This window comes from Bombus flavifrons, chromosome 6 (genome assembly GCF_040668555.2).
Source record: "Bombus flavifrons isolate JBK064 chromosome 6, iyBomFlav1_principal, whole genome shotgun sequence".
In the NCBI taxonomy this organism is placed as follows: Eukaryota; Metazoa; Arthropoda; class Insecta; order Hymenoptera; family Apidae; genus Bombus; species Bombus flavifrons.
This window is the reverse complement of record NC_138447.1, coordinates 4,655,152-4,678,092: the sequence shown is the minus strand read 5'-3', so window position 1 is coordinate 4,678,092 and position 22,941 is coordinate 4,655,152. Positions and strand designations below refer to the sequence as shown.

Below are 22,941 nucleotides of genomic sequence, written 5' to 3'. Positions count from 1 at the left end.
CGAAAACAAAACCTCAAACGAAAAATTTTTATTCTATATTTTCGACTTCTTTTTTCGCGTAGAATCGCCCCCTTTCTGCTTGTACCACCACCAGTTACCAACCATCTTGTATATGTTTGAAGAATTGTTTAGTTTGAAACTTTTCCCTAGCGTCGGAACATGTTCTGCGACACTTGTGATTTTGGTCAAGGATTTGGTGGTAACAAATAAATAAGTGAATAGTTTGTCAGATGATCGAACAAGACTTCCGTTCGAGTTCACAAACATTCGCAGCAAAGTGGCCACTCCAGAACGAAGGTTCTCGTTTTCGTCCTTTAACGCCATAAGATAGAGAGTCTACTTACTCTTCTTCCTTCTGTTTATCTCTCCCTTCAAAGGTTTCTGCAGTAGAAAATCTTAGACGAAAAATATTTCAACGCGATGTTAAAAAGCTCTATAAATCTAGTCGTCTGAAAAAAGAAGCTTAATCGTTTCAATGTTAAAATTATTTCTTGCTTGTTAATATAATGATTAAGTAATCCATGTATTTGTGAATCAAAGGAATTTAGATTTAAATTCAATTCAAATCAAATTCAATATAAATTTAAATTTCAAGAAGTAATTTCATATTAATGTCTCTCTAATTGGGTGTATGAACATCGTAAAACACGCTTCATGAGGATATCATTTATATTTTTATATTTTATGTATTTTTTGTACATTATGAAAGAGAAACATGCGGCATCGGCGGGACGTGAATTACGATTTTACTTTTTCGCTTGTAATTGAAGCTGTCTCAGAAAGTAACCACCGTCTTATTATGGGGCGCATAACTGTCGCGTGCGACGGACAGGAAGTGAGCCGTAAAACCTATTTGTCGGCTTCTCCATACACACTTTCCCGTGCTTAGTCGTACCTCTTTCCTCCGTTCCAAGCTTCTAGCACTTCAATCCTCTCCAGATTACAGGTTTCCGTAGATTTACGTGAAATATTTATGAAAATATTTATAAAAAACAACGATGAATTATAAGAAGCTAATTGATCGAAATAGAGACCTATGAGAATTTATTACAATTTGTATACTTGAATTTTATAAAAGAATATAAAAATGCTTTATTATTATTTTAACGTCATATTTATATTTTCAATCTGGATGAACATGTGTTTCTTACTTTTATTTACCAAATTTCTTTTTAGGAATATAAGTTCCTTTTAGGATAGCGACGATTGAGCCTAATTAGGTATTTAGGATTAAAAGGAAAACGATGAATAGAGCGTTAAGTCTACCTAATCGCCGAAGAGAAAACGGTTGAATACCGAAAGGACGTAAAATTCTCAGAGACCGCCTGCTGACGAAACTTGAAACTGATCTGCTAGCAGGCGTGAAACTTTATTACCGAATAGAGATTACAGTATTTCTCGTGGTGATAGTAATACTATCGTTTACTTAATTCCCCAGATGGTGAGCACCAGTAAAGATCGATATACATATAATTAAATTATGAAGTACATCCTAATAGATTAAATATTTTAATATTTTATATTCAAGAATTAATAGCAAGTATCGTATAAATATACGAGCATTGTTTTATGGAAGGAAAATGTTAAATAAATTTCGCGTTTATCTTTTAAAGGAAAGAAATGCACGAAGAAAACTTGTAGCATCTGTTGGTTTGCAAGAAAACATTTCGTTGTTAGATAAACTGTAGTTCCCAGCAGAACGAATTTCTATCCCTTTTCGAAAACAGCTGCAACTCTTTACCGAAGTATTCTCTGGCTTTCTTTATTAAGAATTTTTTCCCTATTTTAAATATTATATACAGTTAAAGTTTGGAGTACCCTGAAACTTCAAAGCACTTATCTTCTTCTTAAATTCAAATAAAAAAAGAAATTAATAAGAGGAGAAATAATAAAATATCGAATGACATCATTCACTGACTTTCCAGTTTAGAGGACCAGAATTTAATCCTGTTACATGCAATCACCAAGTATAATCAATTACATAATATGAGTTAGACTTTCGATTTCATCGAAAAAGGAGCAAGAGAGTAAAGACGAAGAAAATATGTTGATTTATATCCACCGATGGTAAGCGTTCCCAGGAGTCTGACAAGTTGGAGTTCGAACTCGGTGATACTCGAAGCGGTTACGATGACACGATCGAGAGACATTACAATACTGCCATAAAATAGGAGGACTACAGGTAGCTGGAGCTGTCAGGTGAAAGCGTGCGCGCTTTGTTGTGGGTATCGCTTACAGTTAATCCACAATTCGGAACCCACTACAATGGTGCGATGACCGGCGTCGTAGGCGGTGAGGGGACGCTTTCTATGCTGTAAAGAAAAAAAGCAAAGCGACGACAGAGGCAAGAGCGGTGGTGGAGGAGAAAAAGGGCACATAAGGGAGCGAGAAAAGCGTAGATTTGTATCTCGCGGCTCTCCGTTTCGTTCCGTTCCTCTTTGACCGCCGACGCACCGCGGACGGATTCTTGATTTTATCTTCTCACTACGTCTCGTCGCCGAGACTCGAGAACAAACTATTAACGGCCGTCTGCTCGCCCGGATTCCGTAATTTATGGTGACGATTCCTCCGTTCTCTTGTACCTAACGACTCGGGTGTGCATCGTTCCTTAATGCGATCGTGTGCTAACACAGCGATTCACTCGGAAGTTTCAAATGCGCCGATCGACCGCGTAAATCCGACGCGCGATCTCACGCGGACTCGCGCATGCCGTATGATATTTTTCTCTTGGGAATCTTGAATGCTTCCTGAACAGAATTGATTGATTATATTTATTTTTTTATCGTAAAATGTGAAAACCTTTCTTCGATGATGGTGCGACTTGAGTAATAAGGAAATTTTTGTTTGTTTATTACTTATTGTATAGTTAATACGCCGATATATCTATGTAGATTAATCGAGTCACACAACAGAAGCCAAACTGATCTATATTGGATATAAACATTTAGAATGATTGAACACTGATTATATCCTGCTACTAAAATTATGAAATTTTATTGAATATGAAATTGATCATTTTGGCATCCGTATAACTTAATAGATAAAAAAGGATCGAATCTACATTTTAAAAAGGACAATCTATTTCAAGTAGTTCAATCAAACAGTGAAAAAGATTCATATGGAAACATCTACACGAGAGAAATTTTAATTTAAGTGAGTTTAGATACTTTTTTGTTTTATGGTTCTAAACCCTCACTTCGAAAATTAATTTTTGTACAATTCTTTATATTAAATCTCATTTTGTGTACGTTATATTTGACGTTCATTTCGATTCACTAATCTAACACACGATTGTATTGTAGTAGTATATGTATAGATATGTTTCGCAGCCAAGTTGTAGCCAAGTTGGAATTGCATCGACCAATGGGATCAGCGTGGGCGCGGCACTGTTGTGGTGGGAAAAGAGCACCGACCAATGGCAGAGGGAACCGTCGAATGCAGTGATGGATTGCTGCAACGGAGTCGTGTGCAATTCCGAAACGCATCTTCAGTCGTTGCTAAGCTTCAATGCGGAGGACTTGGCTCGAATAGATATTTGTACGAGTTGTTGTGTTTTGGTGACATCGTGCGGTTAAATGATATACTTTCATCGATCGAAAAATGAATTCGATGATAACTATGCCAATGGAATTGCAGCTACAACTGATACAACATCAACAGATGCTCTTCCGTCAACAGCAGCTAGCTCTTCGACGACATAGACCAGGTTAGCGAAAATATTTTTATTTTCATAATTTTACGTTGCGACAAATGCAGATTGATATAGATATTTCTAACTGTATGAATTGTGTCAATTTTGCTTCGATATTAGAAATTTCGTATTAAAATTTGACATTTGATGTTGATCGAATCTTTATTATATAGTAGTTATGTATGTACTTCTTTGAGACTGATTAAACTTTTATCACTGTACTTTTTAAGAATATAATCTTCAGTACCGTTCGATACTGCGAATTGTAAAGAGTATCATCTCACAATCCTATTTGTATTGTAATGTTTGTACATCTTGTTTGATCTTTCTCTAACTTTCACGAGTTGTATGTAAAGCCAACAAATTCTGGTTGTCATTTCTGACCGATTATTTCTGATATTTTCGTTAATCATTCCCCGAAAAGTCTCTCCATTTATGTTATTGCCGAAATCTTATTTTAACGTGGATGTTGTAACCAGAGTAAATAAAAAAGATATTCATTCCACACATTAATGTCTACGGACATTCTCACAACAATACTAACGACCAAAAACGAATTCCGACGTCAAAAGTAATCCTCACCGTAAATTCAAAAAATTCTTTCTCTTGCCCCCATCCAATCTCGAGACCGACCTCCTATGTCAATCTCTCCAATTCATCCAATTAAAGTCGCGCGGAATGCAGTCGCGAACCGCTTAAACATCTCGATCTCCATCGTTCACCTTCGTATATAATCGCGAATTCTTCAATTTCGTCGTTTCTCACGTGTCGAGAAACGGGGACGAATACCTTGTGCGAAGAGGGTGTGTATAATACGCGTCAAGTTATCCGCGGAGGCGACATAGATCCGCGGGAGTTCCTCTAGGGGCCAAGATGAAAGGCGCCGACTTTCGGTCGAGCGGACAATCGTTATCTGTGCTATACAACGGCTCGGTACCGATGTCCTCTCAGTAGGAAGAGAAAGAAGATGAGCCGATGCCCGCAATTATCCTGGCCGGGTCTAATGCCTCGACCGCAGAACCGCGAGACAAGTGCAGGGTGAATCGCTCATGCGGCCAGGCGACGACGCTTCTATAGATCCACTTGGAAAAGGTGTTCTTCCTGGCATTCGAGTTACCTCATCCGCGCAATTTCTTGTCCCTCTCTCGCTGATCCAGTATCTAGGTGGAAAAGATTGCAAGGATAATGATTTTGTTGAAGATTCTACTGTTTTCCTTTTTTTTTTGTTCCTTTCCGCCTCTTCTTTTTGCGTGAACGGTTCGTTTCGCGTTTTTCACTACGAAAATATCGTCCTTTTTGGTCTGTCCGTAATGACGTTGCTTTGGTTATTTGTTTTCTTTTGTCTCTTACGAGAGTCATGGTCCCGTAGATTCATGGGAATTCTGGTTGAGAAAGCCGACGAACCCTGAAGGACCCGATTCTTGCCGATTTACGGTAGAGGTAGTCTGAGTTTGTTGTTAATTTTATTTCTGATCGACGATGTCTGAATTATGAAGATACTCATAGATATACGTTATGAAAAATGTACCACAAGTTTAGTATAATTTATTTAAGAAACGAGGGTTGAGAAAATGGAAAGGAAAATCAAGATCTGAGAAGATTGATAAATCCAGATTGAATTCAATAAATTAATAAAAGCTTTATTTGGATGTCTTTCAGAGGATATACCAAATCCAAACATGTGGACGTTACCGTGTTTAGGTGGAGGACCTCCTCTGCCTTCGGAAGTGAAAATTGAATTGCAAAATCGGCAATTGTGGCAGCAATTCCATGCCGAGACCACAGAGATGGTGATTACGAAGGGGGGTCGGTGAGTGTACAGACTATGATTTTCAATAATTATACGTTTAATAATTTAATATTAGCGTACCGAATATTCGTATAAATATGGTAAAAATTAATAATTATTTGAAAGTGGAAATGAGGATATAACAATATTTTTTTCTTTTCTTGACATATATTACTGAGACTTTTTACCTTGGATTCCATTGGGGTTGAAATGGCCCGTCAGGCGCCATGTGACCACACCCTCCGTCTCTGTCGAAACCTTTACCGTCTCCACCTGAAAAAATGTGACCTATCCTCCGATTGTTTCCATGGTCATCACAGTTTCCATTTACTAACAAACATTTTCTTGTTGGTTTTTACTTCACTTTGTAAGCCGTATGCTGTTTAGGGACTTAAAAATTTGTCGGAAATTAAAAATCTAGACTTCTATACTTTGAGATTTCATCAGATTCAATCTTGATAAGATCTCAAGTTTTCACGATGAGTCAAATTGTTCGAATGCAGTTTTCGTACTATACGCATAGTATCGGTTACAATAGGGAAGTGGACGCTTTTAAGGAGGAACGCTTCTAAGCGACGACAGGCCGATTAGTTCCACGGAAGGTAGTCAGGAAAGGTCGTAAAAGTAAGGTCGTGACGACGTGTCCATGTTTATCAATGACACCGATCTCCGAATAGTTCTACGAAGGTAGATTTTGCGAGAAAAGTCGTATAAACCGGACGGATGTAGGACGAATCACACTTCCGGCCGTTCTATGGCGGAAATGATCGAGCTACCAGTCACTCCTTTTCAGATACTCAGGCGTATCTATGATAAGATTACTGGGAATATTGCGTTGTCTCTCGTGCTAGATATTTCGCTGATGTCAGTCAGATGGCTTCGTTTCGTGAACGCGGAAATGAAAGGGGAGGGAAACGCCAACGTGATGTGAATGCGACAAGATTCTTCAAATATTTCGTAACATCCGGTCATCTGGAATACCTATATGTTACGAAATGTAAATAAGCTTTTCTCGGCTTATGTATGCGTACGAAATTCATTTTAAAGTTTTAGCAAATAACTTTGACGTCGAAGATTATTTGGAGAAATTCTTTTATTAAAATTCCGTAACCAATTTTTCCGTCTATCCTATTGCTACTTTGTATGGACCAACTATTAATCCTTTAGAAATGTAACGGATTCAAATTTCCAATTTTGAAACAACATTTATGAATATGAATTCCTATCCGAATTTTAATGTGAACTATTCGAGTTCTACAATAAGAAGAATTAGTGATCTCTTATACATCAACTTTCGTTCCTTGACAGGCTTAAATAAATGAAGTTTTATTGTACATTCTCCATGACGAATAAAAATATCTTGCCTTAATCGAAGCAGGGATGTTTAAAAATTCGTATCTTTGATTTTGTCTTCTATTGCAAAAAGCAGTACTCCATGGAGAAACAAGATAAAAGAAATGACTGGTCACAAGACGATCCGTGGGCGGTCGGGATTCTACAATAGTTACAAAGGTGTTTGTCCGTCCTCATATCCGTGACTTCCGGTCCCTAGCTACAATTCTTGCTTAGCGAGAACACCACGTGCCAACCACGTGCACTCCGTTACAGGCCTCATATGCACCAATCAGTATTCCGTGACACGATTGACTCGTTTGTTCTCTTCGTTCCCTTCTAGCGGTCTTCGATTCGTTTTGTTTTCCATGATCGGTTATCCTCCTCTTCTTTTGACTACCACCTTGGCCTCTTGCTGTTAGCATCCTTGCGTCAAAACCGATGAATAGGTTTACCGGAGAAAACGTGCGTTCCAAAAGTAATCCCGAAGTTCGGCTCGTTTTCTCTACTTCTTCCTATCCTTCTCTTTTTCCCTTGCAACAAGGGTCTGCTCTTCTAAAGCGGAGATAATTAATTTCACGTTTTGCTGTGATTCGCCTGTTACTGATCCGCTACGAGCATCTTTATGGGCTTACGAGTTTATGGTAGTCGCCGGGGCTAGAAGAAAAGCTGACCGAAATTAATGCTAAAGAAACGTCTTATGTATGATATCGAGGAAAAGTATATTGGATTTTTTGGAAAATTCGTGTCAATTTCTAAGTAGATTACTGAAAATTCTCAATGCGAGAATTGATTGTAAATTTTAATAAATAAAAAAAAAATGTCTAAGTAGGACATCGCGAATGTTTACATTTTTGTGAATTAAAGAATAGGAGTTCAGTAGAGATTTCTTTCTCCCACTGAACGTTGTAGCGAATACTATCCTTCGAGTATTTTATGTATTTAAATCTATGAAATTTAAAAATGTATATAAAATAACCAAAGCATGCTTATAATACAATATTAAGTGAACGAATGAAATCTCTGCTAATATTTTTTAAAGTCCTTCTCATATTTTTATCAAAGTTGCGCGATTTAAAGAAACTGAATCGATAACGTAGGTGAAGGTATATTTATAATTCGAGCTACCGTTCGGCTATAAAGTCTAACGAAGTTCAAATTGTACCACGTGACTTTCGATTCATCTAATCTGCGAGATGAAAGAAAAGCGGGGCGCGTGCTACCGTTCTGCACTCGTTGTTATATCGCGCTATTAACAGCATTATCTGGTTGTTCGATAATGTCGAGAGGCTTTTTAAAAGGACCAGACGTTCGAATCATTGGCGCACGGGTCTTCCAGCAGACGTCGCGACGGTGTAATCCTCCACTTATAAGGGCGCCACTTTTAGTGGATTCAACGACACTGAGCATGGCGTCGATCTTGAGAATATATCATTTCAACTTGAAATCAATCGATGAATAATTGTTTAATAATAATAAATTTGGTGATAGAAAATTGGAAATACCAATGAGATGATTCATTGGGATTTTCTTATTATAACTATGCATTGTCTTTATAGTTTTGTATTACTCGCTATCTTTGTTCTCTGACTTAGACTCATAAGGAGGATACGTTTTTATACGATCTTTCTTTTAAGTCTTCAAATATGTCACAAATGTAAAGGATCAAGTAGTAATTTCGAAAATGGGTACAAGTTGAATTTTCCACTGCTAATTGTGTCCATTAGTTCAGATACGTATCTCCCGTAGCTTTAACTTTGAAGTACTAAACAGTGAAGTACCATTGTAATCGAAGGTTAAAATGAACCTTTCACAAGTTTAACATACTTTTGTTCACCTGCGCAATATTAACTGCTAAAGGTAGTTAAAAAATTGTTAAATTTCTTTGATAATTTCGTAGAGAAAATGGAAGAGAAATAATAAAATCGTATTCATAACATAAAATTATACAATCATAAACTTCGGTAGAAGTGAATAAAAAAATGTGCGAACAAAGGAACGGCTCAAAAACTGCAATTAGGTATGCAAACAGCCCGAATCACCGCAGATTGAGTTTCGGTGGTTTACTCTCGGGATTATCCGCGAGTTTGAAATGTTTACACGAGGGAGAAAACTTGCAGTTAAGATCGAAAGATAGTGGTCGTGATGTTTTAAAAAGTCGCAGGAAGTAAAAGCAGCTCGAGTAGTTGCTTCGGCGACGCCCACTCATCGTCGGCACGTTAATGACCGAGAATATTCTGTCCCTTCGTTCTCCTGTGGTTTACTTATGTTACCTGTGTGCAAAAAGCTTACTTGACTTATCGTGAACAACGTTGAAAAGTTAAACTCCATGCCTCCCAAAGCACTTATGGTGCCGATGAAACAACTTTACAGCTACTATTTAGTTCGAAGTCTTGGTCTATTATTTATTTAGGGGATGTCCGAAATGTGAGTGAATCTTAATGTGTTTTTTGAATGACAATGTCACGACGTGGGTTATTTAGGTTGATAATAAGTTGGATTTATACGCCTATTTACATTTAATTAATAATCCTTCGTCATTCTAATTTTTAACCCTTTGTACTCGAGAGGCGACTTTCAGTCACCATGGCATTCCGTGCTGTAACTCCAGTGGCGAGCGAGAGGCGATAGTCTCTGTTTATGCTAGATTTCGACATCTCCAATCGATGAGAGTGCAATATTGGTTCGTAAATTGGTTCCTTAGCTCTTTGTGTTCTTTGTTAGGAAGTGTAAAGTGTTAGATTTTAAAACGGAAATAAAATATTTAATTCCATATCCCTCGGAAACTATAGTTCAACTTTGGTATTGAAACAACGCCTCCAACGTTAGTTCGGATTCGACGATCATGGCAAAAGTATTATAGTTTAGAAACCTTAAAAAAGTGGTTTTCGAAAGTGAAATTGGCTCAAATGAAGATGAACTTGATTTTGAACTGTTGAAAAATGAGATTAATTATATCAAGAATGCAACTTGGTGAATGATTTATAAGTTATCATACAAAAAATACAGAAATTAATATTACAAAATCATATTTTCAAAGATGTAAATATAGATAAATTATTAGAATATAATGTTTTTGTAAGTTAATTTGTATATGAAATCATTTTACACTAGCTGTAAGACACGCGTCACGTATACGCTAAATCATCCGGAATAACTGCTACGCCCGGCCGAAAAATTCCTCGAGTGCAAAGGGTTAATAGTTTTTTTAATGAACGATAATTTTTTGAGAAATCCAAATTATTAAAGCGAATTCTTTGTGGTTTCGTTACAGGCGAATGTTCCCGTCGATTCAGCTGGCAATTACGGGATTAGAGCCTCGTGCTCGTTATTGCGTTCTTCTCGAAGTGGAGCCGGCGTCCGATCGTCGGCACAAGTACGTCGGCAGCGGTGGCGGATTGGAGAAGACTTGTGGGAATGCAAGAGGATGGACGTCGGCCGGTCCAGCCGAACCTCAACCACGAATCGATCGAAGAATTTACTTGCATCCGGATAGTCCGGCAACCGGTACGCACTGGATGCAGCATTCGCTTAAGTTCGACAAACTAAAGCTGACTAACAACGCTGTTGATCCCAGGAATAATGTGAGTACCATTTTTATCTATTAATTATAACAATTTATTATAATTAAACGAAACTTTAAATAGTATCTACATATTTGTGAGAAATGAATATGAATTCTTTCATTATGTAATTGATTTCAAAAATATTTGTTGACTAGAAGTCAGAGAAATTAATTATTGGATGTGTTGATGTATTCTCCGACTCTTTGCTTTTTGATTAAAAAGAATGTCTTTTGAGAAAAGGCTTGACGGAAGTCCGGGAAAGGAAACCGAATGGTAGCGGTATTCCATTTATCTAGATGTCCCGTGTTTGGACAGGCCAGCGTGTCCTTAAATATTTCTTCTTTTTCTTTCTTTCCGCGTCTCTGGTTTCGACTTTTGCCTACGGCTTGCCTCGTTGCTCGAACCGTATGCGGGAGGTCGCCACACACGGATCCACCCTCTTAGCTACTCGTTTCACTTCCGATTAGGGCCCACTGGAAAAAAAGGCAACCTCCAGTTAAAGAATTCCAAGCGATACTTCGTTTACCGTCAATTAGCTCCTAACTTTTTCTCCACGGATCGTTCTTTCGATATTTATTTCTCTTTAACAACACGCGACAATATTTCTGCTATCCTTTATATGTATTTATAAAGAACAAAAAAAGAAAAATATTAATATTATTCTATCATGTACCTTTCCTCAGTTATCTTTTTCGTTGCGATATTTTATTGCTAATACTTGCACTTCAAATATATTCAAATTTATCGACTTCTCTTTTCATTCTTACTTCGTTTATTTCGTCAAATCTTTCTATCGATACAAAATATTAATATTCCACAGATCTACATCCAGTTAAATGTACATCGTCCACCTTTTTCTTCTTCGGCCTGAGTCAAATCATATCCCTTTCCTAATGCATTAGATCAGCTAAATAACAGGGGTCCCTGTTAACCAGGTAAGGTGATCAAACTAGGTTCCTGACTAGGTTCCGCACGGAAGCCAGGATTGGGATTAGAATCTCGAAGGGAAAAAGGAAGACGCTGCGTGCACCTACCTTCTAGAAATTTAAGCTACTCAAAATGGTGCTGGGTACGTTGGTTTCAGTCGTTGTCCGTGAAGAACGAAGATTAACACGCTCCACGACACCCTGTAATCGATATACCTCCCTTTCTCTCGGCGAGTAGGTTTGTTTATGCCTCAACAGAACGAGTCTTGGCAGCTGGCACATCCATGGCGCCCCTTGTCATTTCTTTCAATTTTTCACCAATATCCCGAAAATTATTTCTGCGGATCTGCGTCGCTTTCAGTACCTGAGGAGCGATTATTAAAACGAAGAGGTTTCTCTTGCACGCGGACTTTCTTTGACGAACGGCCAGTTTTTCAAGATTTCGTCATTTCAAGGTTCATGAATTCACTAACATTTTTCTGTCATTTCGCTTTTCGCATTTGATACTCTGATTGTATGCAGCATGGAGGTTTCTTTTTGTAAAAATTTAAAAAATATGTGTTACTTTGTTTAATGTTATAATGTTAACAGATGGAGATATTTTATTTTGTTAAAATTATTTTAAACTTTGCTTCATTGCAAAGAATTTTGTATTGGAAGAAGGTGAATAGGTTAAATCCAGTGATCGGTGTAGCTTGGAAATTAAGAAACGAAGGAGCTATGATAATAGAATTAGGGAGATACAATGAAGTAACGCTAGAGTAATCGAAGTGCTATTATGCAGCTTTGTGGTTCATGGATAGGTCGAGTGCGTGTGATTCCGAGAAGGTTGAAGGGCCAGTCTGGTTTTCAAGAATCGCGTCTGTCCCCACCGTCGTCGGCATCCTTAGCAAGGCGCCAACTTATCTCGACGAAGCGGCGCCCTTTTAGCGGATTCTTCAAACTAATTACGAATTTAATAAAATTCTCTCCGCTGTAAACTGGTCGAATGAAGGGAATCCCTTCTTCTTTACGACAAAAAAAAGCGGGAATCTCCACTAGCGTTTGCGTTGTTCTTGCTATACAATAATCGCAGAATGTATCGAGTGTATCGAATAAACGATGTGTCATTTATTTTGAATTAATAAACAATACAATATCATTTCTATGTTGCTAGATTTTTAAACAATTGAAACACAATTTGTTGAGTAAGTATATTCTTGTTTTCAGGTTGTTCTGACATCCATGCACAAGTATATTCCGCGGATATGGATAATTCGTTCCGATGACGCAACTAGATTGAGCGATCTGTACTCTCATCCAGCATCAGCGTTCAAGTTCAATGAAACACAGTTCATCGCTGTAACCGCCTATCAAGTAAAATATTCATATAAACTTATTTATAATTCCAATGCACAGTAGTTTCAATAATTTTACATAAAATCGTATGTATATACATACCTGCGTATATCGAACTCATGTAATTTTTCTAGAAACCTTTTTGTACCTTTCTGTTTTTAGAACGAGAACATCACAAAACTAAAGATCAACAACAATCCCTTCGCGAAGGGATTTCGAGACTGTGGTCAATCACGTTGCAAGAGGAAATTCCAGTCGGAGGCAGAAAGATTGAATCGCCTGGATGACGACGATGAGAATATGTCTTTAGAATCAGAGTCAAATAAACCATTGAATCATCCGGATATCGCCAATCAGAGACCAAAAACAGCCTCCAGTGAGACAGGAAGTTTAGATGACAGCGGTGTTAGTAGCTGCGGAGGAATAAGTCCACCTCTTCCCCCAACTATTCATCGAAATTCACCACTTAGAAATGTCGATCGCGATACACAGCCAAGATTGCACAGACCATGGGTCGATTCTTCCCCGCAATACTCGTCTTCTATGGTAACCACGTCGTCCTCGTGTTCGTCGCCTAGACTCAACGATTTAAATTTTCCCGCGTATTATCTTCGACTGTTTTACCCATCTTTGGCGGTGCATTCAGATTTTGCGAAATTGCCCTATCAATCGGTGGAGCAATTTTCGAAATATCATTAGGAAAGAAATTACTGATTTGTTCGGTGTGTACAATAATTTTTCGGTTGTGTGAAACAAGATGATAGAGGATTATCCATTCGAAACATTGACGATGAACCAAAGATTTTGTTAAATGTAGAAAGAAAACTCCAATATGGAGAGGAAAATTCCAAGTTGTGTAATTTCATTAGGTATAACATCTAATCGGAATTTGGAATTCCATGAAGATATAAAAAAGATCTACGTTTCTGATAGATATATAGATTGCTAAAAAAATTATAATGTCTTTCCGAGATGTAAATAGCAAGGTATACTTAAATTTCCATTTATTTGTATATTCTCGTTAAATTGTTGATAAAGGACCAAAGATATTTTAAATAAATTTTTGACGCTAAAGATTTCCTTGTGCTTGCGATACATCGATTAAATGAATTTTTTTTTATAAAGAATAAACAAACAAGGAAGTCTTTACGATACAAAATTAGATGAATTTTTTCGAACATCAATATAATTCAAGATCTACGCTCTTCGAATAAGGTTAAGTGCTAGAAGTAGGTGCCTAACATCGTGAACATCACGCTATTGTAAATAAGTACAATCTAGTGCCTTATAAAATACAATTACTATAAGATATAAAAGATATACATGGTTCCTTAATATGCTCCAAATGCGAGGAGCAAATGAAGTTTGCTAGAATTACAAATGCTATATTTATATATGTAATTAAATCCGTGTATATTATGTAATTTTATCTATAAATTTTGTACACTGCGAACGTTGAAATACCAAAATATTTTTGTCAATAATGTCGTTACTTAAGATACGTAGTTTAAGGTTGATCAATGATTTTTTTTACTTGCATTCAACTTATAGTTGTAATAAATTGCCATTTACACAAGACATTTACATTCCGTTATTATTCATTCTTTATCCTACTTTTATTTTCCTAACTTTTAAAAAATATTACGATCTCAAACAGAATACTTTGACCAACAATAATATAATAACCAACTACGGCCAACTATTTTCTAAGTGAAAATCACTTTAATAAATATTCTATCGTATTTTATTAAATTTCTATTTCAAATATATTATAGCTCTTTCGTGCACTTCCGCAGAAGAAAAGAAGAAAACACTTATTTACAATTCATAGAATTAAATTGAACATTTCGTGTAAAACAAGATGGCCTTGTAAAAGACAATATTCTTTGATGTGACCAGACGCGGAAGTTTCTGGATAGAAAGACATCTTGATAGTCGATTAGGCAAATCTCGGAGAAACCGCTATTCTCAAGAGGAAGTATCTGTAGAGACACGAGTTCTTATTGTCGAGAATCGTGTCGCGCCTACATGTCGCCTTTCCAAGGATTCCTGCATCTTCTGGTATCGATGTCTCCCGAAACACTTTTGTACCAGCAAGTCGCCGGTTCGTCGGCTACTCGACGATGTCTGGATTTGTCGAGCTTCCGTGCCACGATACATCTCCTCTCAATGCGCCCTTTTTTTTTCTTTCTTTCGAGTTTCCCAGCGAAATTGCTTGTGCATCGTATAAAGACTCCAACAGGCTCTTGTGCATTGGTCGAATCGTGAGAATGTCGAGCATTTAACCACTGCGATGACGGAATGAAGACCAAAAGTCAGAGTTTAGAAGCACAAAAACAGCAGATTTCTTAAGTTTTCTAGCGATATAGTATGTTACAATACATAGTTTCAAGTATGTATGTTTTCTTATGGCAACTGATTTGTGGGAGAATAGAGAAATGTTTGGTCCTGTTTTTTTATTTACTTCTTATATACGTATGTTATATTACATATTATACAATATCGTTCAGTGTAAATTATTCTAACATTGATTTCCTATGAAAAAACATTATATACGTGTGCTGATTTAGTTGTACTTTGTTATAATATCGCTATATTATTGCTTTTCTTATATTATATCCATTTGATTTAAACATCATACTTTTTCTCTTCTTCCATTTGATCTGATCAATGAAATCTTCAATTTCACACTTCAGTTTTTCAATTGAAGATCTCAGGCGAAATATGTAAATGACAAAATCTTGAATAAATATTCTTTCCACCTGGCCCCTTAGTTTAACTAAATCTATATTCGAAATTCCAACACAAATATCCGAATTTTTAAAATAATGATTTAAAGCCAAGTAGTAAGAAAATGAAGATATCTTAATCTTCGAATAACGAAATATTTGTTTTCTAATTAGATTTACAAATATCTTTAAGAAACTACTATATCTCTTCCACTATTGTACTTAAAGTATTAAGTAAAATGGAACGTAACTTTTCGCTGTGAAACGACTGATCGTTGCTCGAACGTGCAAATCATCGGAACAAGCGATTGCACACCGGCGCTCCGCGAGGACAGATCGAAAAAAAGACGGTTGTCCGTTCGCTGGACATTGTCATGAATACATTTATAGAGGTTCAGTGGAGCGGTTAACGGGATTGATAGGTCGGTAGATCACGGACGCAAGATTTTTCCGGACAGTACGTACCGCGTTTGAATACGCAATCACATTCCGGAATCAGACTACACGCGTCGCGATACCGTACGAAGAGCTACTTGCCCTCAAACACCTGTATGCTTCATCGATTAAATAACGTGGTATCTGTACGATTTAGACACCATTTACACTTGTCCTGCGATATGAATTAATTTAAGGCAATCCACATGTTTTTACACCATATACTTGCATATGTGGTTCAACCACTCTCCATTTCTTTAAAAATACTACATACAAGGTTTGCCGTGTGGAATGTTGTTTCCTGTAACCGAACTCGATGTTTATAATGCAGTTCCCTATCTTTTCGTTTAGTTTGTTGAATAAAAACAGATTAAAAAATTTTATGCGAAGCTTTTTTTTAACCTACTGATCGGATTATTTCTTAATCTGAATTTTCTATAATCATGGAATTCAAAGTTAATAAAGACGGATCAATCCTAAGTAGAGCGGTTCTAGTTTTTGCAATATAATAATTAGTTTTGATATAATCTATTTTTAGAGGAGGTAAAATGACATGTAAAAAGATAATAGATTTCTAAGTAAAGAAATTACTGTGTCTACAAGATTGAGGATTCGAGTGATGAATTATATCGTCTAACAGGTTAACAGCTTCGTACTATCTAAAAAATACTGGTATGCTTGTCAACTTCTGTACAAATAAGAAAATATTAGACAATAATTCTACTTCTTTAACGATCATCAATACTACCATTAATGCTTTGCTTAATATAAAATTCCGTTTCATTTTACGTTACTTATTTCGCGTTTTACGTACAGTCTTGTATGTTCTATCCTTCCTATGTATTCCAACGATTTTCTTGTCACTAAAACGTGACAGGTTTGTCCTCGGGTATGCAGCATCTCTCGTCGCCACGTCCGTTGCTATATTTAGGACAATAGGGTGGATATTTGTTGGTGAAGCAAAAGGAGCCCCTAGTGCCGACCGGTGTATGCTGGCCCATGGCCACATACTCACCGGCTCTAAGAGCGATTCTTGGTCCGGAAGGGCATCGTCTTGAGCACGGCTCAGCCATCGACTCCTGGCCGACGTTGTCGATACTCTGCGCCATGTAACAGACGACCCAGACGTGGCTGCATAGTTGATAATTTGGCTTGTTCTCGCAGTACGGTTGCACTTTGCCACCGTTTACGCAGAAATCCACGTGTCCCATGCGACCACCCTCTCCATAATATCCCGCATTTGTGTGAATCACTTGGACAAAATCTGCGTCCCCACTATCCAGACGATTTACATATCCAGGACGCAGAAGAGGTCTCGCTGGGTCCAGACCGATTATTCGGTGCATTCTGAACAACAGAAAGTTCGCCATGATCCCACAGATGTGCGCGCCCAACGAGTGTCCCACGCAGGTTGTTCTCGAGATAGGTAAACCTAGGTTTCGTAATGTGGTCAAAGTGCCGGCGAGGCAACGTGCTACTGGACGAAGGTTCGATACAGCCGCTGGGTAACAGGGTGGCGCACACAAAGCACCCCAGTCAACCAGGAACACGTTGTAGCTTCCGTTTCGAAGGTAGGCGTCGCGAAGGACGGATATAGGAAGGGTGTCGTCACCGCCTGAAAAGAGAAACAAAGAATTTAAAAAATTTTATTTTTTCTTATAGGTTTTGAATGGTTTTTCTAAATAACCGATATCAGGTTACAGATAAGATAACGAGTAGAATTTAATTAAGGTATTTTTCTATTGTAGAAGTTAAGAGATGATTTCAGTAGCACCGATGTATTACTTTATTCTTGTATCAAATCATAATAAGAAGCAAATTCTAATCAGGACGAGAAAATATTCTTCTATGTAAAATTTAAGAAAAGCTATCAAATACGTCCATGATAACTTTATTCTAATACCAAAATACATGAAGCGATCCAATCAGAAATATTCTTTTATCCTTTTCAAGCTGTAAAAGAAGCTTCTTCGAGTTTCCATGATAAACTCATTTTGATATCTAATTACTAATATTTAGATACATGTAAGGTTGCACCAAACAACAGATAGATTCCAATTCATTCACTCCAACGAATGTCACTACAACTTTTCTCGTTCCATAGTTCAACACGTCAAATGAAATGAATTTGAGCAAACATAAAATATTCATGCACCTGCGTATCCGTGTATCAAAAGAACGTTCTCTTTGGTCGGATCATAATCCTGTCGCAGCCAGTCGGATTCTCTAGAGTCGAGTTCTCGTCGTGGTCGATGGAACGTATAAAGGAAAACACGAACATCAGGATCGGGACAGGAATCTCTATCGTTTCCCCGTCTCCAGACGCAATTTTCTCGATTGTACTGTGCCGCGAGACCATTTTGCAGCGCTTCTTGGATGGGACCGCGTGGTTCTTTCCTCATAATTGAAAGAGCTTCGACCGAGAGCACGGCGAATAGGATGAACGACGATTTTAACGTTAGCACGAGCATCTCGCGATAGTAGTGTCTGCCGTGACCGCGGCGATAGGAGAACTGATCGTATGTACGGCAATTCTTCGAGTGCCGCCTTGTCCTTCGTCGAACTCCCACCTTTTTCACCTATCGATTCTCGTTAGACAATTAGGGGACTCAAGAATAGATGGGAGGGGAGGACGAATGAGTTTCACGTCTACGTCATCGATTCTGTAATCGATGATACCTGTAGTATGAGAAACGATAAATAGTTAACGATGTCGCTGTTTCTTATGTGTTTTGGTAGCATCACTTTCGATACAAAGCTATGTCGTAAAGTTGTGACGAGTATGATAATTTTTGGTGAACCGGATAGAAATTGAGTGAAACACGAAACGATAAACGAATGAAGGAACCTGTTTTTCGCGCGTGGCTTACAAGGAAACATGTGTTTGCAGATTATTATGATCAGGATCTTAGTTAAACGAATTGAAGCTATTTATGATCTTTGAATTCCCTTTCATTTGTCTCTATTTTCATTTTTCGAATAATTGACTACTTTTAAATTATTTAAATATTACTTAAATAGGGATGCTCATATTTTTCTTGCAATTCGATTTTTTAGCAATTTTATAATAACAAAAAGAAAATGGCGAAACTTAAATATCATAAGAGATTAAGAAACAGCGTGATTCAATTTCAAACATCTTTCGTTCTTTGAAATGGTAAAGTTATCGAAAATCAGGGAAGATGCCTACGTATGTATCTATTTCATGGAAAGTTACGAAGTTCAGCAGGATGCCATTAGGAACGTTATATTGTTATATTGTATTATGTTATATTATATTGCGTTATATTAAATGTTGAGATCGACTGATAGAGGAACGAGTGGATGAATTTGTAATAGAAACATATATTGAAATAAGTATAGGTATAAGTACAGGTATAGCATATGCTGATTCATATTCTCACTCTTTCACTGTTACAATACAATAGAATATGATAACGAGTACGTTCATAGATTTATAGCAAATGCATTACCAAAAAAGTTAACCTTGGTGTGTAACTCTAGCTGAAGGCTACAAGAAACAGCAATAACAATCCACTTGTAGCCTTTTTGTTTCTAGACATCGTAATCCAAAATAACATTTATATTCAAAGGCACAATAATACGAACCTGTTTGTTTTTAGCCTTTTGCTTCACTAAATTCTATATTCTCCGTAACAGCGGTGTCCAGGTCAAGGGTATACAAAAGAAAAGGTGTAAAGTATATTTTGAAGTAATCAACCTCAACAATAAACAACGGTATATTATATTTATATAACGGTATATAATATTGTATTACGTTAAGTTCTCTTAAGTTACATTATAATACGAATATTATATTACACTATATACTCTATTACATAATAGTATATTATATAATATAACGTCATCTGATATCATGTTATATTCTATTACTTTATGCTATATTGCGTTATACTACATCACGTAACATTGTATTACGATGTATTGTATTATATTATATTGTACTATGTTATATTGTATCACGTTATGTTATACTACAATATACCATATACAGGGTGGTTGGTAACTGGTGGTACAAGCGCAAAGCGGGTGATTCTACGCGAAAAAGGAAGTCGAAAATATAGAATAAAAATTTTTCGTTTGAGGCTTTGTTTTCGAGAAAATCGACTTTGAATTTTCGTTCGGTATGCGTGCACTTTATCACGTCTCGTTATAACGGATTTCACTGTAGATCATTGTCTCGATGGAAAAATTAAAAAAAAATTAAAAAGAGATTAAAAAAAAATAAAAAAAATTTTATTCTATATTTTCGACTTTTTTCTTCGCGTAGAATCACCCCTTTCCGCATGTATCACCAGTTACCGACCACCCTGTATAACGTTATATTATATTACGTTACATACTATAACGTTATATTGTATTGTGTTATATTACATTACATCATATAGTATTACGTTATATAGTGTTACGTTATATTATATCATAACACGTTATAATATATGACGTTATATTGAATCACGTTATATTATATTACATTATATAGTATTACGTTTTAACGTTTTAACGTATTACGGTATATAGTATTGTCACGTCCCGCGACCTGCACGATCCATAGTGCGAAAGTTAAATTGATAATTTCTTTCAAATTAAGGTGATTTAAAACATTTATTTGAAACCGTGTTTACAGTATTTGAAGTGAAAGGCAGTTAAAGCCGCTAAAAGCTATATTTCGCGAAAACTTATCTAACTATGTCTTTATATTTACCTAATTATGTTTTTATAACGATATTAAGACATTTTAAATTGTAAACAAAGTCGGCAGTTGAACAAACGTTGGAGATCTTCCCAAGCGTTTTCAAAAGAAAGACCCCGGCGTTTTTTCATCTCCGACAGATATAAATGTAGAGACTCAGAGAAGTCAGTGAGAATATTTATCGTTCGTCTATCGAGTAATAATAATTATTATGGTTCGTCTATCGAGTATATTAATTAATTGTCTATCGGAGAGTTACGAGGCAGTCCGCCTCTTTTACGAGCAAGTTATACTCGTAAAGGAGCGGGTAGAGAGAGAAAGAATGAACTCTCACCCTTGTAGGGTAACGCGACGGAGAGGGATGGCGGTCAGGCGGCCCAGAGCCGCTTCACCGCCGTCCCAACGGGCCGCGACTAGAGGGGCGGATGGCGCTAGGAGCAGTGGCCCCCTCTAGCGCTAAACTTAAGAGTTAGGAACTTTTAGGACTGGCTCGAACATGAGGACGCGGGAGGGGGGTGCAACGGAAAGATAATTCGATCGAGGTCCCCGGAGCACTCCTGTACACGCGTAGAGTGTAGAGTTTTAGTCGGTAAGAGTCCGACACTACTCTGCTGTCGCCGATTATAAGTAGCAGCAGCAGAGTGTCCATGAGGATTTCTCCACGTATAAAAAAAAAATGTCTATCGAAGAGTAAGTTATCATTTTGTCTATCGAAGAATCATCATCTTGTCAACCGAAGAATCATCATTTTGTCAACCGAAGAATTACCATTTTGTCAACCGAAGAATTTTATATCCGTCAGTCTGTCAGTCAACTGTCAATATCGAAATCGAGTAAGATTTGAATAAATCATTGCATATTGTAAATTTACTTTCGAAAAACTTTTATCCTCTCCCGTGCCAGTATTCCCGCACGTAGCAGGTTAGCCGAAAGTGAGGCTTATTGGCAGTTGCATTAAACGTCAGTTAACGCTACCTTCTCGTCGGCAATTAAATAGAACGTAACAATATATACAGATTAAATTTTTTGGTGGCAGCGGTGGGATACGCTCCACGGAAGATTAAAGTTCTTACGAGTATTGACAAAATATAAACAGAAAACATGTCGATCGCATGGGACTCACTGAATGAGGACACTCTCTTGACATTGTCAGAAAAGGTGAAAGCATGGGATGAACATTTTCGCGTATTAACCGACATGAGCCTAAGAATTGTTAAATTAGAGGAAAACGCGTATATAAGTAAGGTAACAAACGAAACTGAGATACCTACATTATCGTCGATAACAACGCGAGAGACCAGAGCGATCGAAGGTAACTCCCAGCCGATTAAGTTAAAAGATGCGATCGAATCGGTACCAGCGGTCGCGAAATATGGTTCCAAGGCATCAAGAGCCTCAATTGGTAAAATTATTAATGAATAAGCTTCGCGGACACGCGTTTCTTGCCGTAGAAGACTGTCACATAATAAGTTTGAACGATTTTGGGAACAAATTGAAAGACATGTTCGGCCCAGGAAAAACTGTTAACGAATATAGGAGAGAATTGGGAACAGTATTCGAACAACCAGGAGAAGATATATTAGATTATATGGACCGCGTCAGAAATCTCAGGCTGGCAATAATGGATGGGGAAAGATGCGAATATGGCACCATATCCCAAGATGTTCAAGATACGATAGATTGGGATACAAGAGAGACTTTCGTTAAGGGACTCCCAAACGAGGTGTATTTGCAAGTAAAGGTAGCAGGATACCAATCCTTGGACAACGCGTACCTCCAAGCCGTGAGAGCAACACGGGAATTGAAACAGGCAAATGACAGAACACGATACCAACGTCCGACACCTCCGAACAATTACAACCGAAACAACGCTCGTCCCCCGAACAATAACAACAACATCGGGAATAACCGCCAAGATCGGAGATTTGTACCGCCGTCGCAGAATCGTTCAAACGACCCGGGACAAAACTCTATAACGTGTAATTATCGTTAAAAAACTATGCATTTGGTAAAAGATTGCTACAGATTTAAAGTTAGAGTAGACGTTGGGGTAATTGTACCTTACGCGTCGGGGCAGCCGGGAAACCAGCCAACTCTTTCGAGAGCAAGGGGCGAACCTCAAAGGAGCGACGCTGTGAATCGCCCAAGAGTACAAACGGCAACGAGAAGACTGACGCCGCAACCTTCACACATTGCAATAAAATCCTCGTACAGTCGTGCACGGGAACGAATGGAATATCTGGAGAATCGACAATTAAAAGAAAAGGAAGTCCACGGAAAAACAACCAAGAATGCGCAAGAATCGGATTCAGATTTGGAGGGAGACCTTTCCGAATTGTTTCGATAAAGATAAACGAAACCCCGAGCACTCCAACCGCCAGAATAGTCTCCCCAAACTTGAAAACTAAAACTAATTTGCTG

General features: G+C 37.5%; 2 protein-coding genes across 2 annotated transcripts; one reads left to right on the top strand and one right to left on the bottom strand.

Annotated features, from left to right (window-relative positions):
- The first annotated feature begins 3,358 nt into the window (after nucleotides 1-3,358).
- On the top strand, nucleotides 3,359-13,996 carry LOC138180673 (T-box protein 2). Its single transcript, XM_069114736.1, has 5 exons — nucleotides 3,359-3,706; nucleotides 5,351-5,501; nucleotides 10,087-10,396; nucleotides 12,514-12,660; nucleotides 12,805-13,996. The coding sequence occupies exons 1-5, from the start codon at nucleotides 3,601-3,603 to the stop codon at nucleotides 13,339-13,341; spliced, it is 1,251 nt and encodes a 416-aa protein (XP_068970837.1). The 5' UTR covers nucleotides 3,359-3,600; the 3' UTR covers nucleotides 13,342-13,996.
- A 514-nt stretch (nucleotides 13,997-14,510) lies between these two features.
- LOC138180934 (phospholipase A1) lies at nucleotides 14,511-18,418 on the bottom strand. The gene is made up of 2 exons (XM_069115296.1): nucleotides 17,962-18,418; nucleotides 14,511-17,421 (listed from the first exon to the last, which is right to left on the bottom strand). The coding sequence occupies exons 1-2, from the start codon at nucleotides 18,275-18,277 to the stop codon at nucleotides 16,670-16,672; spliced, it is 1,068 nt and encodes a 355-aa protein (XP_068971397.1). The 5' UTR covers nucleotides 18,278-18,418; the 3' UTR covers nucleotides 14,511-16,669.
- Nucleotides 18,419-22,941: the final 4,523 nt, after the last annotated feature.

Excerpts from the sequence above, each read along its gene's own strand:
- LOC138180673 (XM_069114736.1), top strand. The coding sequence starts at position 3,601 with ATGAATTCGATGATAACTATGCCAATGGAATTGCAGCTACAACTGATA. Across the intron at positions 3,707-5,350 it reads TCTTCGACGACATAGACCAG|AGGATATACCAAATCCAAAC; the intron begins GTTAGCGAAAAT and ends GATGTCTTTCAG. Across the intron at positions 12,661-12,804 it reads TCGCTGTAACCGCCTATCAA|AACGAGAACATCACAAAACT; the intron begins GTAAAATATTCA and ends TTCTGTTTTTAG.
- LOC138180934 (XM_069115296.1), bottom strand. The coding sequence starts at position 18,277 with ATGCTCGTGCTAACGTTAAAATCGTCGTTCATCCTATTCGCCGTGCTC. Across the intron at positions 17,422-17,961 it reads TTTGATACACGGATACGCAG|GCGGTGACGACACCCTTCCT; the intron begins GTGCATGAATAT and ends TTCTCTTTTCAG.